The 17,414-nt window shown below is 31.3% G+C and overlaps 1 protein-coding gene and 1 long non-coding RNA gene across 3 annotated transcripts in view; one reads left to right on the top strand and one right to left on the bottom strand.

The window, feature by feature from the left end:
• Nucleotides 1-3,277, bottom strand: part of LOC140675369 (uncharacterized) — a 104,758-nt gene extending 101,481 nt beyond the window's left edge. For both annotated transcript variants that reach the window (XR_012048385.1, XR_012048386.1), the window contains exon 1: nucleotides 2,870-3,277. This is a non-coding gene — a long non-coding RNA (uncharacterized lncRNA). The remainder of the gene's footprint in view (nucleotides 1-2,869) is intronic.
• Nucleotides 3,278-10,766: 7,489 nt separating this feature from the next.
• On the top strand, nucleotides 10,767-16,693 carry Usp10 (ubiquitin specific protease 10). Its single transcript, XM_072909196.1, has 9 exons — nucleotides 10,767-11,169; nucleotides 11,924-12,113; nucleotides 12,934-14,319; nucleotides 14,422-14,620; nucleotides 14,756-15,008; nucleotides 15,103-15,189; nucleotides 15,288-15,452; nucleotides 15,583-15,823; nucleotides 15,920-16,693. Exons 1-9 carry the CDS (start codon nucleotides 11,152-11,154, stop codon nucleotides 16,201-16,203), a joined length of 2,823 nt encoding a protein of 940 aa, XP_072765297.1. The 5' UTR covers nucleotides 10,767-11,151; the 3' UTR covers nucleotides 16,204-16,693.
• The last annotated feature ends 721 nt before the right edge of the window (nucleotides 16,694-17,414 follow it).

Raw genomic sequence — 17,414 nt, 5'->3', positions numbered from 1 at the left:
CGGGGTTGCGCAAAGAGCCGCGCTCTCTGTCCTCCCTGTATACATATATGCATACGTATACGGTGGATATACGTCTCTTTCTTTCCCTCTTTTGCGCGCGAATGAGTATACGTAACACGAGGTGCATATAATACCGTGGTCCTGAGCGTATCACGCTTTCTGAGCTTTTGAAAGCTCCGCGACATCGCGAGCCACCGCCATGCCGCGTGAGGCGAATAAATATCTACGAACCTTCCTCTACCAAGAGAGACTGAAGCTGCCGATTTCGAGATAAATCCCGCGAAAATGTGCGTTAACACCTTAAGCTGTTATTTCCACCGCGCGTCCAACGCTAAATGCGCTTTAAATATGCGATCTGATATTCTATATCTTTAATACATCTTGAATATTTGATAAATATACTTAAAATATTTTCAAGATACATATATGTATCTCCCTGCCGTTCTAGAATATTTCGTAAATAAATTAAAATATAATTAAGATTTATGTTATACTTCTAAAAATAAATTAAATAAGTGTAATCTAAATATAAATTGAAATAAGTTATAGTTGACATGTGTAATAGCTGATATGATATCTATTTTAATGGATTCCATATCAATCGAAAAAGATCTCATTTTGTATCAACGAAATACAACAATATCACGCTTCTTCAGTCAAAGCACGCTTTAAGATATTCCGATCGTGTAAACGAAACGCGTCAACGGCGATTCACACAATACACGTGTGGATCAATGCGTAATATATCCACTGCACGTGCACGCGTGTACACCAAAGACGCATCTTTAGGGAAGAGCGACAGATGATCGATCGACGATTTCTCGGGATAAAACGTGGAATCAACGTGGCTTCATATCGCTTCATCGAGACGTTCTTAAGCTCCCCCATTCTCGTCATCATCTCGAGAAACGCCGTTGGTCACGAAAAATAGCGTATAAGAAGCAGATTATGTCATGAGCGTCGTAGTAAGTAGAATATAAAGTGTCCGTTTTATAAAAATGGATACTTTTTATTATTTTTTAAAAATATGTAAACGTGAGAAACAGCATTTATTACCTATTCAAAATTACACAAATTGAATAAAATACTTTTATTACGATTATTCATATAAAACAATAAAAATTGTTCACCAATCATAAAATAAACATCCTGTATTTTTAATGATAAAATTTATATATCGCGATTTTTATCAATAAAATTGTGTGGATCTTAAAATATCCGAAAATCTTGGCTAGCAGCAAGCCATTACCGTAACGACCTCAAAATTTACATGAAATTGCTTATTAAATTACTAAGTTTTTCGGGATGATTTAATGGTACCAAAGACCATTTGTCTCCTCAGCATTTATTTTCTCTCTCCCCGTTAATAAAGCGATGTGGTTAGGCTTTACGTTCGCGCGTGGAACTTTACGTTCATAATTCCCTACTTTGGCTTTTCTCTTTTTCTCTCTTCTAAATGAATTCACCTAACTTTAACGTTTTCTCAGCAAGCATTTTTTAAATACACACATACAAGAAAACATACAAATTCTTTATACAAATTAAAATCCATTGAATTGGCTTTAAAAGCAAACTGTATAATTTAAATTTCATTTCTTTCAAACATTTACTATAAATTTCAAGAATAAACTAATGTATTATAGTACAAACTTGAAAAATATAAGTGAATGAGTATACTAATTTTAAGATCTTTTTCAGAAAGAACAATCTGTGGAGAGATATTATATATTATACAAATATTACATTATTATAGTTCTTCTATTATACATGTATGTATAAAATTATAGTTTTTTTTATATGTAACATATGAAAAAAAATGTTGTTATATTTTTACCAAAGACTAAGAAGATCGATTGCAAATTTTGCGCGTTTCTCTTTTCCGATATTGGATGCCATCATTTCGACGCAACGTGATATCTGCAATATTTTTGTTTGAATTCCTAAATATCGAGACCGCAGCACACGAATAAAAACGAACAACCCCCCTTTTCGAGTAGCGCGGTAGCCCGCGGATAGTAATAATAGTAGCGGGAATATTCGACGGTATGTTACGCGTGGGTGTGCGCGGCTTTGCGAGAAGTCAGTTGGCAACATGTGGTTCGACGAACGCAATCTGGCACTGACATTTCGAATTAAACTTGTTGAAGACCAGCCCTCTCCTGTAACTTCCACCAGATGAAAAAAAAAAAAAAAAAAAAAAAAAAAAAAAAAAAGAGAGAATTGGTCACCAAATGTGAAATTTATGTGAAAGCAACACGAGATTGACCGACAAAATTTTCCATCAAGATTTAGCAATCATTATACATATTACACATTTATTATTTCGACAATAATGTCTAAATTTCGCTTAGCATAATATAGAAATTTTTAAAAAATCGTATCACGATTTTTCGTATCATATGTTTCTAAAATTATTAATTCTACTATTTAAATTAAATAATTGAGTATGTATTGCAACTTTAAATATTGACGTAAGAAATATATCAATCAATTTGTGGCAACAATACATCTCGCTGCTCTACATGACATAATTATTAAGCATATCACAAATATTAAATTTTCATTCTTTATATATAATATTTTAATAATTTTGCAAAAATACGGTTTTAAGAGAAATCTGCTGAATTTCAATTTATCAAAAAAATACGCGAATTCTTTGGCACTTTTTTTTAAAGCCGGAATATCTAGCTCGCAAGCGCCAAAAAACAGAGTTCTCCGGTCGTCCTTCGGCCACGCCTTCTTAGCCACGGCTAAGCCGATATGCATTCATTATAATAAGAAATGGAAGGCGCCGAGTGAAAAGTTCGAACGCGCGCACCCCGGCTTATCAACTTCCTCTGAATTTTATATTATTTAAGAAGGTACTTACCCCTATATATCTGCCCCGGCATCTGCCCTGTGGCCCATCTATATACGCTTCTTTCTCGGCATTCGCCATGATGCTGCTTCGATGTAGCCAGGAAGGTCCGCTTAAACTTTCTTCTTTCGATGTGGCACGCAAAAGCCAAGATGCGCGACATTTGAAGTTCGCCAAGTGCTTATTATCATATATATTTATTCGCTCGACGATGAACTTAAACGCGACGCGGAGACTTGTACAAAATATTCGTAAACTTCGACATTACGCGAGACGTAACGCGACACGGACTTGTACATACATAAAGGACACGTCGACACTAGGTACGCGACACTACCGGCACTCTTTCTCTTCTCGATCTTCTTCACTGTGCAGCAACTCTATAACGATACAAAATCTGTTAAACATAACAATAATAAAATCTATAATAATTATTCTCTATCTTTCAAACGCGCGTCTTTTGTATATCTTTTACATGTAATACATTCATCCGTATATTTGTATACAAATATGATTTAAATAAATCGATATTTAGAATAATATAGATAGTATTTATAATAGTACACTAATATTTTGAACATTTACAAAAAATCTGAATAAAAAAGCAAAGCTAAATATAAATCAGCTCTTGACATGCTAAATAATATTTTTTATTAGATGTATTAATATATATACATGTATCAAGTGTTTATATTTATATATATATATATATATATAATTTCAATTTTGCATACACAGTCACACTATTTACTGCATATAATTTATATACTAAAAAATATACATATATTTAAAATATATACAATACAATGCACTATACATATACATATATATATATATATATATATATATATATATACAATATGTATATGTATATTGCATTGTATTGTATATATTTTAAATATATGTATATTCTTTAGTATATAAATTATATGTAGTGAATAGTGTGACTGTGTATGCAAAATTGAAATTATCATAATTAAGTTAACAGCAATATTTTAAAAGCCAAATATAATTTTAATAAAAGCAACATAACTGCTAAGAAAAGTTATAAATTTTGCAACATTTTATTAAATTAAAATGAGTCCCTAACACTGTTATATTATACGTGCAGGCGTATCAATGATTGTCAAAAAATATGTGGAAAAAAGACTATCACAAAAAAATCTTTGTGAAGCTACTCATGTCAAATTACTTTAATGTGTGGTGCAAGATCACGATACGAGATCTGGCAATTAAAGAATTATTTTTTATTTGCTTTGCGCAGCAAAGGCAGGCAAAGTGACCGTGTATACGCTCACCATCGTAAGTACCATAAATGACTTATAAAAGCATTTGTATGTAGGACATAGGGGTAAAACGCAGGTAACGAGACATGCGAGCCGAGTCGCAGAACACGCGGGATGCTTATCGTTCGCTGCGGTAAATGACGCAAGTCAAACTGCCGACAAAAAAAGAACACGTAACAGTCCGTCCGCGATATTAACAATTAGAGATTTAACGAGCGCGAGACACGTCGGATTTGAAATTATTTAAGACAGTTTCTCAACTGACCTTTTCCTCTTCTCATATATATCGTCTTACAATATAAATTTTGTGTCATAACTATTTATCATAATTGATCTACCTGCAATTGTTAATTACAAATTACTTAATTATAATACTACAATAAACTTAACTAAATATTTAACCAGAAATTTGTACAACTATTTAATGACATGCTTCCATCCTTTTATTTTTCACTTCCTTCCTTTCTTAATAAAAAAAAAGTTTTTACCTTAGAAAAACAATATTTTATATTTTTTTTTAAAGAAAAGATCTTTATTCTATGGAAAGAATATATGCTTTTATTTCAAATGGCTATCAACTTATGTGTTTCCTAAAATATCATATACTGCAGATGTAACTTAGATTGCCAATTTACAGAATGAGGAGATAAAAACATTCAACATAGAATTTTCAACTATCCACCTACAAAAAAAAATATTATTAGTGTTCAAATAAAAAGTATCAAATATATATAATAAATTTCACAAATAGTATTAAATAATTTCATTGTAAATAATAATGATTTTCTAGCAAACTACACAGGTGACAAAATGCAATATTCTATCTTTGTTGTTCACTGGAGTTGAAAAGAGATAGAATAATGCATTGTCGCATTGTTGTTTGCTGGCCTTTAGTTATCAATATATACCATAACCTAATATAACAAGTATGAAAATTGATAATAACATAGAAACAACAGTGTTTAATTATTACAATCAATGACGGATAAATTGAAATAAAGATGAATCTTATACCTAACGAGTCGATAATCAAAAGTTCTTTCTCCTGTGTACTGTACAAAGTTACATCAATGGTCCCATACCTAATCGCCGTAGGCGAGGCTTTGCTGAATTTAGTTTTTGCAATTCCGCGTGAATAAACGCAACAGGCAGTACTTCCCACACATTCGTGATTTAAGCGTCGTTGATTCCGAAGACCAGGGAGTGCTTTGTGCCGGAGAAAAGCCGGGAAAAGCGAGAAGCCATGTCTTCTCAATTTCGCGCGCAAAACTATTCGAAACGTATCGCCATCTAACGATCAGCTCCGAAAACACATGTGCACAAGATGAGTAACAGCAAAAGATAAGTGAAATTTACTCGAAGGGTAAATGTGATTTATTCGAATGATAAATGCGATTTCTCCTCAACTTGTTCAATGGATAATATAGAATAAGTTACCGAAAGAAATATAAAATGTGATACTCTGACAGATACACTATATATATATAAGTATATATATGTATATACAATAATAAAAACCCGACAAAAAGAATATAAAAAAACTACAAAAAGTTTGCTACAATATTTATATTTGATATTATTTTATTTCTTATTTCAAGTATTTACATTAACCCTCAAACTGAACACGTTTTTTTGTCACCGTAATCCTGAACGCGTGGATAACTGGAGTCCGAGTTAATTTTTGTACTCTAAAATTACTTAAAAAATTCTTAAAAAATTTACACATCTTCTTGTAAGTTTAAACTAAAGTTTATATAGTAGAGTTAAAGAAAAAATATTTTTAAATACTATATTTTTGTTATTTCCTGCCTGTATCAAGTATTCCAAAAAAGAATCGCATGGACCAGTGATTCGTTTTTCTTGAGCATGTATATAAAAAACGATTAATAGTAAAAAACAATATTTAAAAAAAAAATTACTTATTCACCCTTTCTTATATAATATACATAAAGCGAATACGTGGGTCATTTGTGTCCGCTTCAGATTTAGATTCGCCAGCAGTTTGCACTGAATGAACTGTTTAAATTGTCCTTTCAATTATAAGTCCCTTTTGACAGAAACTTTTTTTGCATAAGTTTTCAACCTCGAGATTTTATTAATATTTTTTTAAAACAATGGATTAAAAATGGCACAGACACGAAAGACCCACGTGTTCAGTTTGAGGGTTAATATATAACATTTTTGTCTTATGTTTTATATTCAATATATTTATGTGTGTACGTATTACTTTCTCATATTCCTATTTATTTATGAAAATTTATAGAATGAAGGAAAAGAACCGCCTCCATCGTCGTCAAGGGAAGCCACCCTCTTCTTTAATATAAACTATGCTCGCGTAATGTAATGACTCCCACACATCTACTAACGTTATGTAAGAAAAACACTTTTCATCGCCCCGATACGGTCAAACGGACAACGCATTGGGTCAGCCAATGCATAATGCATGCGCTGTAAGATTAGAAACGGGGCTCGCAAAACTATACATGTGTGATGGAGCTGCTTTATATCTGAGAAGAAAAGGTTACCGAAAATGCATACACACAACTCTCCTTCTCCCCTTTTTCCTATCCGTTTTATCGCCGTAAAGAATTCGTTCTTCTAAAAAAAAAAAAGCAAATATATATAAGCTATCTCTCTTCTTCGCGAATATGACAACGTATTTTATTGCCTTTCCCACTCGACATTGAGATGAGGGAAATAGTATAATAATATATAATGATAATATGAGAATACGCGTTCACGAAATTACTTATTACGATCATTTTTTTAAAATCGTGTTTCTTGTATTTGTATAAACTACAAATTAATTTGAAGTGTTATACGATGATACCGTAATTTCATGGAGGCGTATATATATAAACTCCCATAGGCAAATTCTGCAAATAATGGCATCATGACTTAACAAAAATTTCTAAACAATTGGACTAAGAAGGAAAGGTATGGAAGTGTCCCCCTCCGATTTTAATGCGCTTTGAATATATTATAGGTCAAAATAGAAGATACGTATTTTTTTATACATGCCCATATGGTTGTTAAAGGAGTGAAACACCTTCTTGAGAAAAATCAGTTCTTATTATATTTCTGAGCAAATACCGAAACGGTATAAGATATAAAAAAAGTTTCCAATAAAAGTTTTATGGTTTTTAATGTACTTTAAAACCACATAATCAGATTTTTGTAAAATGTCATATTTTTCGAAATCCCTCCTTCATTTTTTGAAAAATCTGATTATGCAGTTTTAAAGTACATTAAAACCCATAAAACTTTTATTGGAAACTTTTTTTATATCTTATACCGTTTCGGTATTTGGTCAGGGGGGATCGGAGAGGGATAATTCCATCCTTTCCTTGTAAGATGATTCGCCATAACGCAATAGTATTGTCAAAATAAAATTTTGTAAATAACATTTAATTAAAAAATTGGCTTTTAAATATCATGTATTTTAAATTCTTAAATCTAATTCTTCTAATTTTTAAATTCTTATGGCAAATATTTTATTACAAATTTCAATACTTTGTCACATACTTTTTTACTTGCCAGATAAATTTTTTTTTAAATGTAGTGAACGAAATACCTGCAAAATAAATAAATCAGAACGTGGTCAAGACATTACCAAATTGTTCACAATATCTCAAATGTTCTGAATAAAGAGAATAAAGAGATTATAACAAAATATAACAAGATATAACAAAATATTAAAAATGGATTCGAAACGATTTTTATATGAATCGAACTTTTGGAAGCTCTTTCTTCAGACCATTAGAGATCGTTGGTATTGTAAAGTATCCTATACACAGAAATAACAAAAGACATCTTAAAAATATCTAAAAAATAATCTAATGTCTTTATATCGTTTTTTAGTCATCTTTGAGGATTATGTGCTGTCTGCGGAATACTACTTTTAAAACATGAATCACCAGCTTCATTGTAATTTTATACTACCTGCAGGTAAAATATTAATACTACCTACGAGCCTTAACTTTATAGAAACTAAAATTCTCATTCTCAAATGTTCTGAATAAAAAGTTTCCAAAAGTTCGATTCACATGAAAATCATTTTGAATTTTACTTAACATTTTGTTATACTTAATGTGTAATAATATTTTATGTTGCATTATTTTTATATTATAACGATATGGTGAATATTGAATGGCGTTATATTATAACGAAAATCGCAAAATGGTAAAAGACTTTTATGTCAGTTTGACCTGCTCTATCTGCCCTAAAGAGATAGGGCAGTAAGTACCAGACACCATGTATATCAAACATAACATCTGCAGGTAGCATAAAATACAATGAAGCTAGTGGGCACTTGTTTCATTTATATATGTATGTCCTTTGTCAAAAATAAAAGAAACTGAAATTTCATACTTTAAACACTACAGGATGTTTCATGGAAAGTTCCCGAAACTAACTAAAGTTGTCATTTTTAATATATATGTATGTTTTAATATATATTTAATATACTTATTTTAATATATATGTATATATTGTCTTGTTAACAGTATACATATATTTGCAAAATTAAATTTAGAAAGAAGTTGTTCAATAATTGGAAAAATATTTAAATTATGTTATATTTAAAACATGAAGGAATCAAATTAATCCGTATATATGCTTACAAAAATACATAATTATTTCTATATAAATTATAACATGATGTAATGTGATGTCTTGACCACGTTCTATTTGTGTTGCTGGCATTTCATTTATTATATTTTTAAAAGAAATGTTGCAAGTAAGAAAGTGTGTAATAAAATAATAAAATTTGTAATGAAGTATTTATTATATATTATTAAGAATTTAATATACATGATATTTGCAAAACAAATTTTGACAAATGTTATTTACAAAATTGTATTGTGACAATACTATCACGTTATAACGAATCATTAGTTCAATTATTGAAAAATTTTTATTTTTATTAAAATTTTTGTCAAGTTTTGATGCCATTTTGCAATATTTCCACAATTTGCCTATTAAAATTATAAAAAAGTAAAATCTATAATAAAAGCAAAAGTAAAATTATTTAATTGAATCAGAGGTATATATATATTTGAATCATATGCATAATGTTTAATGTAAACGCATAATACAGGGTGAATCAGAATTTTTCCTTTACGAAAATTTTGTCTGAAGCTTACTTTTTAAATTATAAAAGAAAATAGTTACCGAATCACGGGACGGGAAGGTAGGCAGGGGCAGCACAACTCACCATCCGACATATATATGTATGAGAGAGAAGAAGAGAGAGAAAAAAAGAGAAAATTGTGTGTGTGTGTGTGTGTGTGTAAGAGAGGGACCGTGCATATCATCGCGTACATTTGATTGCAATAAGCGTCCCGTAATCACCGTCGGTGTCGAATAGTGAGTTGCACCGCCCTTACCTATCTTCTGTACTTGTCCTGTGATTCGGTAACTATTTTCTTTTATAATTTAAAAAGTAAGCTTTGGACAAAATCATCTCAGAATTAACTCAAGAATACGTCTTTGCAAGGATCTTGGTTGTTCTGAATCATCCTGTATAATAAATTATAAATATATATATATATATATATATATATATATAATTCAATCATGCATATTCAATTGAATAAGATATATAATAAAATATTACGAATAATTACTTTTTAAGAAAAAGAACACATATATTTTTCACATATAAAAAATATAATTTAGATATTAATATTATATATTATATACAGAGAAAAACATCTCTAGTTACTTTTACCAGATTTTTATTTCTTTAAAAATGTTTTCTTCAAAAAAAAGGTAAAAATTTCTATAGAATAGAATTCGCAGGTAATATATATAAAATTCAATACAACGCTAGTGTGTACATTGTTGTTTTGTGGAAACCTATTCATCCAGTGTCATTTAAAATTGTATTCAAGACCACATATATTGTTCCATTTATACATATAGGTGTGTACGTGTCATAAATCACAAAGCATAAATAAAAGAAACTGCAGATGTCAAATACATATTTCAATTGTTCGTAAAAGATATTTTATGAGAAATTGCTGGGATTAATTACCTGTCGTTGTGAACACACATGGAGAAAAGAGAAAGTAAAATATTAGATACAGAATCTTTTTACTTCGAATTGGAATATGAGGGTTTTATTGATCAAACTTTTTCGAAATATAGATCGAAATTCATATAATATTGACTTCTATATTTCGAAATATAATTCGAATTGTAGATATGAACTAAGGTAGTAAAAATTCGAATTAGAAAGGTTTTCGAGATAACAAGGTTTCGACGTACGAACCACGCATTCTCTGTCCCGCACCATGTGATTTCACCCTTAGACTCGGTCCCCCCCTCTTCCTTAGCCCGTGCGCCCCGCGCCTGGGCTCCATCCAGATATTTATATACGTCAATGGTCGCATCGCAACGTCACAAATCATGTGATCCAATCAGCGTCAAACTAGCTTGATGCTGATTGGATAGCACAGTGTCCCTGGAAAAGATACCCTAGCCAATCTACTAGCATTTCTAGAAGAAACTAAAAGCTGATTGGTCACGAGTCACGACATGGAAAATCTCTCGTTGCATCGACCGTGTAGAGGTAGATCCTGTGAACAAGCTTTTATAAGGATGCAAGTCGCGCCATCACCAATCACCACAGTAAAACGGTAGCCGCATGTCGCATCATAGCGCAAGGTTCTCGGTTCTCGTTCGCTTTCACTGCTGTTCATCACTGTTCACTGCGTGCGATCAACGTGCGAATGCCGGAGAGCATGATCGCTCGCACCTCGTAATCAGTGGAAACATTTTTTTTTTTTAATACCTACGACGAATCGTGTAATTCGATGGTGTAATTTAGTTAGTTTCGCACAATCATTATATTCACGTGGTCGAGGCACATCGCCACATCGAGAAACGGTTAAAATATCGCCGAGCACACATCGACGACCCTGTGATCGTGCCGATCACCGGATCACCCCCCAACCCCACGGCCCGTGCTATTTTTAATGTTTTGTGCCGATTGTGGACGTGAGAATGGTCACTCGAAGCGAGGTAAGTTTCTTTTAATCCGTAAGCGTGTTAAGATGCAAAAGTGCATGCTTCTTGCATGATCAACTGTGCTATCAAGGTTATGTTTCCGCGTCGCCCGGGTCGAATTCGGCGAATATTTCCTGTTGATTTCTCCATGATTTTGTCACATTTCTCGAGATATCTTTCAAGATGCTTGATAAACGGACTCGCACTGTCCTTGACTATAAACAAACTTCCACGAATCTTGCTTAAAACGCTTTCCGACGCGTCGCTTAACGCAATAAAATCAATTTTGAGATTGCACAGTTTGAAACTAATCTCAGGTATAATTTCTAATTAAAGCACTTTAACGTTTATATTTTATAACACATTACGTTTATTGAATATATTTTTAGCTTACTGAAAGCAAAAATAACATCTATTTTAATCTATATATCTATAAATTTGTTGAAAATTCTATTAAAAAGGAATTTTTTATATTTAATAGAAAATTGTATAATTTATTATGTACAATAACAAAACTGCTCTGTTATCTGTTAATTATGTATTTATTATAAGATATGGATATGTGCATTAGTAAGTGTGTTCATAAGTATGTGCATATTTCTTTATTGTAACATCAAATTAATCCAGTAAAGTGAAAAGAATAGATGATTAATTTTTACAATTGTAAAAACAAATTTAAAAATAATATATATTATTTATTACACACACACACACACATATATATATATTTTTTTTTTTCATATATACATTCTTATTTTTTCTTTTTCAGATGGATCTTCAATTTTTAGACTTACATGATTTAACTGACAATGATAAACATGAGATATTAACCATCCTCAAATCTGATACTACCAGTACCTTAAAACTACCATGGGATGCTACAGAAAATAATAACAATAATGTTAATTCTGTCACAGTGACAGAAGTTCCAACACTTCACCAACAACATTGGTATAATGGTAAATATGCTATATACATCTCTTGGATTGTTTTTTGATCTCCATATTCCATTATATGGAATAAAAAATATAAATAACTCTAAGAAAACTTTCTTATAAAATTATTTTAAACAAATTTTGTTCGTTTTTCTTTATATAATCTTTTATAATATATTATCAAATAGAAAAAATATATATATATATATGTATATATACAATTGAATCTCAATAATTCGAACTTTGTTAACTGGAGAACCTCTAATTCAAAATTTTATTCCCTAAAGAAAACCTTTATAAATTGAAGAAAAATAGGAGATTAACTCAAAGTATTTTTTGAACTACTCTAGTTCACTTCTACAATTTGAATTATTTCGAGATATCTCGAAATAATTTGTCAAATATATAAGTTAATTCATAATATTGACCTCTATATTTCGAAGTTTTATTAATAAAATCTTTATAACTCAAAGTAAAAAAATTCTGCATCAGTTCTTTCTCTTTCTTCTCCTTTTTTTCTTTGTCCGATCACTAAATGTATAAAGAAATGATAATAACGGGTCTCATTGTCAATAATGCTTCTTGAATCGGCATCTTAAATAACACATTGAAAAATTGAATTCTATCAGAACCTCTAACAATAAGTCGAATTTTTTTTTTTGCGTCTCTATAACTCAAAAACTTGGTAACTTAAAACACTTGATAACTCGAATTATTTTCTATTCCCTTAAGATTCAAATTAGCAAAATTCGACTGTATATAATTTTAAATATAAAAGTTCCATATTTACTTATCTATAAGGCTTTGTAAAATATGATAATCCTTGCAAATGCCTCATTTACAGCCATGCCACCAACACAGACCTATTCGCAACAGATGATGACACCATTGTGTAATGACTGGCAAGCATCAATGTACAATGTTTCCACAAATGGCCATATGCCATTTGTGTCAGGACTAACATATCACCATCCTGGATACAATCTCGGTGTCGAGATTCAAGACATGAATTACGGTAGGGAGAACGGACGCCGCAACAATCGAAGCAGAGGTATGAGAAGAGACAACTACAGTCGAGCAATTAATTCCACTAACGAAGTGCAGTCAGGATACATGGGCGATCAGGCGCAATTTCACCCACAAATACATCCAGTCATGTACATTTACTCCGATCATCATTCCGTCTCTACGCAACAGCATCAGGTAGCTGCTGGACAAATCTATTACCCATCGCCAATGTATTCATCGATCCTTCATCCACATCCGAATGCACAACCAATTTCATCTAGTTCGCACGCACAGCCGACTTATCCTCCGAATCCGCCGCAGATGGACAGATGCGTGCGACAATCACAACCCGTGCCATTGGAACAATCGAACCAAGAAATCGTAAAACAACCAATCGTCAAAGTGCAAGATAAACATGTACAAAATACAACCATCGATGAATCAGTATGTCATGAAGTAAACGAGGACAGCCACGATTCTTTGCAAACTAGTGCTGTTAACAATGTCATTGCCACCATTGTAAATAATTCTACATCAGAATCTGTCAAAAATATGGACGAAAACACTGCCAATAAAACAACCATGGCTAGCAGTGGAACAGAGAAGGACGTAAAAGTACCAAACAATATTGTATGGACTGAAAATTGCAATGGTATGCAAATTGACGATACTAATAATGGCGTCAAAATGAATCAAAATGGCGAGATGGATAAAACGTTTAAAAATGAAACTGCATCCAACACTACAACGATTGTTACAAAAACTTCGCCTAAATCTGTCCCTATTAAGGCAGATAAAAATGAAACGAATATTGAGGAGAGTATTATATTAAAAGATGCCCAAAATAATACTGTTGAACATAAAATACCAAATGGTTCCTCAGCTACATCAAATGACTCATCAGTCATGCCAAAAGCTCCGTCGCCCGCGTCTGTATCTACTGCACCATCTGCAACTACAATCCCCAGATCTTACGCTAGCCTTTTGAAAAAAGATAATACCAAAACGCAAATAGTTACATCTTGTAAACCGACGATACATACGATTGATCAGAATAACACACCAAAAATGCCAATTCAAAAGGAATCAACGAGCCTTAATTCCACACCAAAGAATCAAAACGATTCATCCAGCACATCAGATGAAGTAAACGATTACAAGACCTTGCAGAATGGAATGTTACAAAATTGTTACGATGATCCAAATTCATATAGGATAGGTGGTAAGTACAAAAGTTCAACACTCCAATATTTTAGAATAATAAAATTTTGATATAAATATATTAATGCAAGTATAATACTAAAACTATATTGATCTTTTTCAGAATTTTTATCAAGTTATCAAATGGATAAACAGACCGTGAGCTTATTACCAAGAGGATTAACTAATCGCAGCAACTATTGTTATATTAATAGTATCTTGCAAGCTTTACTAGCCTGTCCACCATTTTATAATCTACTCAAAGCTATGCCACTTCCTAAAAATCGGAGCAAGAATTCTGCTACGCCCTTAATTGATAATATGTAAGTCATCTCATGATCATAATCTTAATATTTTTTTAGTACTTCTATGCATAGTACTTGCAAATTTTACAAAAATAACATGAATACAGTAACAATATATTACAAAAAAATTAACTTATTTCATCTTGTTAAAAGGGTCAAGTTCGTTCGCGAATTTACACCTTTAGCAGAGGCTGCTCGCATGCCCAGAAAAGACAGAGTTCATAACAAAAAAGGAGAAGATACAGTCATAGATATCCATAGTGGTGTTGCTTTTGAGCCATCATATATATATACAATGTTAAAGCACACCTCTGCTGCTGGTGCCTTTTCCGTGGAAGGACGGCAGGAAGACGCAGAAGAGTTCCTATCATGTCTTCTAAATGGCATCAACGACGAGATGTTAGAGGTATAGATTTATATATATATACTATTCTGTTCATTACAAAAGTATGAATTATTCCAAAATTATTCATAATATGTAATAATTTGTAATGTTTTAGTTGATTAAATTGGTTAATAACGATCAAAATGCAATCGCTAACACGGAGAATAATGCCGGTTGCGGTCATGATGAAGAAGAGTGGCAGGTAAGATGCTCAATAGAGAATACACATCTAAAAGATTGCTATATATATATATGTATGTATATAATGTATTCATTATTATATTTTTTACACCAATGTAGGTAATGGGACCAAAAAATAAAGGTGCTGTCACACGATGTACAGAGTTTGGAAGAACGCCGTTATCGGATATATTTCGGGGACAATTGCGATCCAGGATATCGAGAGCAGGAGAACAACCGACAGATAATGTACAACCCTTCTTTACACTGCAACTTGATGTGCAAGTTAGTATATTAATAAAAATTAGTATATTAAAAATTTTCACTGAATTGACTTATTTATTATATTTTACTATCTATTACTTATACTATACTACGAGATTATATACAATATTCGATATATAATTTGTTACAGAAAGCTGAATCCGTGAAAAGTGCTCTTGAAATTCTCGTTGGAAAGGATCAAGTAGAAGGAATGACATGTAGTAAAACAAGGCAACAGATAGAAGCATGGAAACAAGTTACCTTGGAAGAATTGCCTGTTATTCTTATATTACATTTAAAATGGTTCGTTTACAAATTTGATAAATATTCCAACGGATGCTCAAAAATATTGAAGAGCATGGAATTTCCTGTAGATCTAAAAATTGATGGTAGTAAGTATATCAAATATAAATTCAATCTATTTTGCTCTAATCTTCTCTAATGACCTGATGAGACAAACATAACATGAAAATTTTTTACTTTTGCAGAATTTTTATCACCAAACACTGTGAAAAAGCTAGGGCCGAAGCAAAAACAGTACAAATTATTCGCAGTTACGTATCATGATGGAAAGGAAGCTACCAAAGGTCATTACATCACAGATGCCTTTCACATAGGATATGGATCTTGGGTGAGGTATGATGATAGCGCAGTGAAAAGCGTTCCAGAGAGTAATGTGTTGAGGCCCACATCACCTCGAGTACCTTATTTACTTTATTATCGAAGATGTGACACTATTGGTAACCAACTGAATAGTACTAAAAACCATTGAGAAATTTAGTGCGAAAACTTGTATAAGCAACTCTGTTCCATTTAAAGTGGAATATAATATTTCACTCACGAAAGTTTTCGTGCAAATTTTTTGAAATGGAATGACATAAACCTGTTTTTATAACTTCGAAGTTCTTGTTGATATTTGTATTTAAATAGAAATCTACAAAAAAATACAGAGTTTTTATATTATCCGTAATAGCATGGAAAAAGAGTAGATTGAATTCTACAATTACGTACATTAAACTCTTATAGTACTTCCATGAAATATTCCTATTACGATTGTTGTTACAAGTTCTATACATATATAGTTTCCCTAAAATCATGAAATAAATATAGACAGGCGAAATTAAGACTCGTCGAGTGTTCCAATCTAGGTTCACATTTTTTAGTGGATCTATATAAGAGCGTTATATATATATACTAAATGCTTTATACGTTGCAGTTTGTGAGATACTAGAAGAGTCTTGTGTATATATATAAATATATATATATATATATATATATATATATGTATGTATATATATATATATATATATATATATATATATATATATATATATATATATATATATTCTTTTTTCTGAATAAGATAACTGTAAATGTTACTGATTTCCAATTTCTTAGAGGAAATCGAAAGTGTGAGAGATTTTTGAAATTTATGACAATGTGTGTATAATATAACTATAGAGAGAGAGAGAGAGAAAAGAAAACGTTATATGTAGATTATTTTTTTATATGATCCTCCTGTACAGTGAAAATCAATTCCAACTTGCCAGTCATTTTTCGATATACACGTTACTATTTTTATATTTTTAAGTCATGTATACCACACGTCATATACATGTATCTTATTTGACTAGATCTTTCTATAGATTTCTTGCTCATTAAATCACTTAAATCATCTTAATAATTAAAAAAAAAGCTGGCAAAACAAAGATGAAAGACTCGTCAGGAAGATTATATTATGTAAGATTATTAAACATTTTGTATATTTAATCTTTCCCAAGTATGTGATATTCACTACATCACATATTAATTGAAATGGAAGTGTTCACAACAAAGCTTGTTTATCTATTATGTTATGAATATTATCTATGATAATTTGTAATTATAATCCGATTGTTTGCTTTGTATGCAAATAAAATGCCATTTATTTGCAACACAAATTTGGTGTTAAATAATATTTCAAAAAGTCAGAATTATATAAGT

Source organism: Anoplolepis gracilipes, chromosome 17, assembly GCF_047496725.1.
Source record: "Anoplolepis gracilipes chromosome 17, ASM4749672v1, whole genome shotgun sequence".
Classification (NCBI taxonomy): Eukaryota; Metazoa; Arthropoda; class Insecta; order Hymenoptera; family Formicidae; genus Anoplolepis; species Anoplolepis gracilipes.
This window is presented reverse-complemented; position numbering and strand designations above follow the sequence as displayed.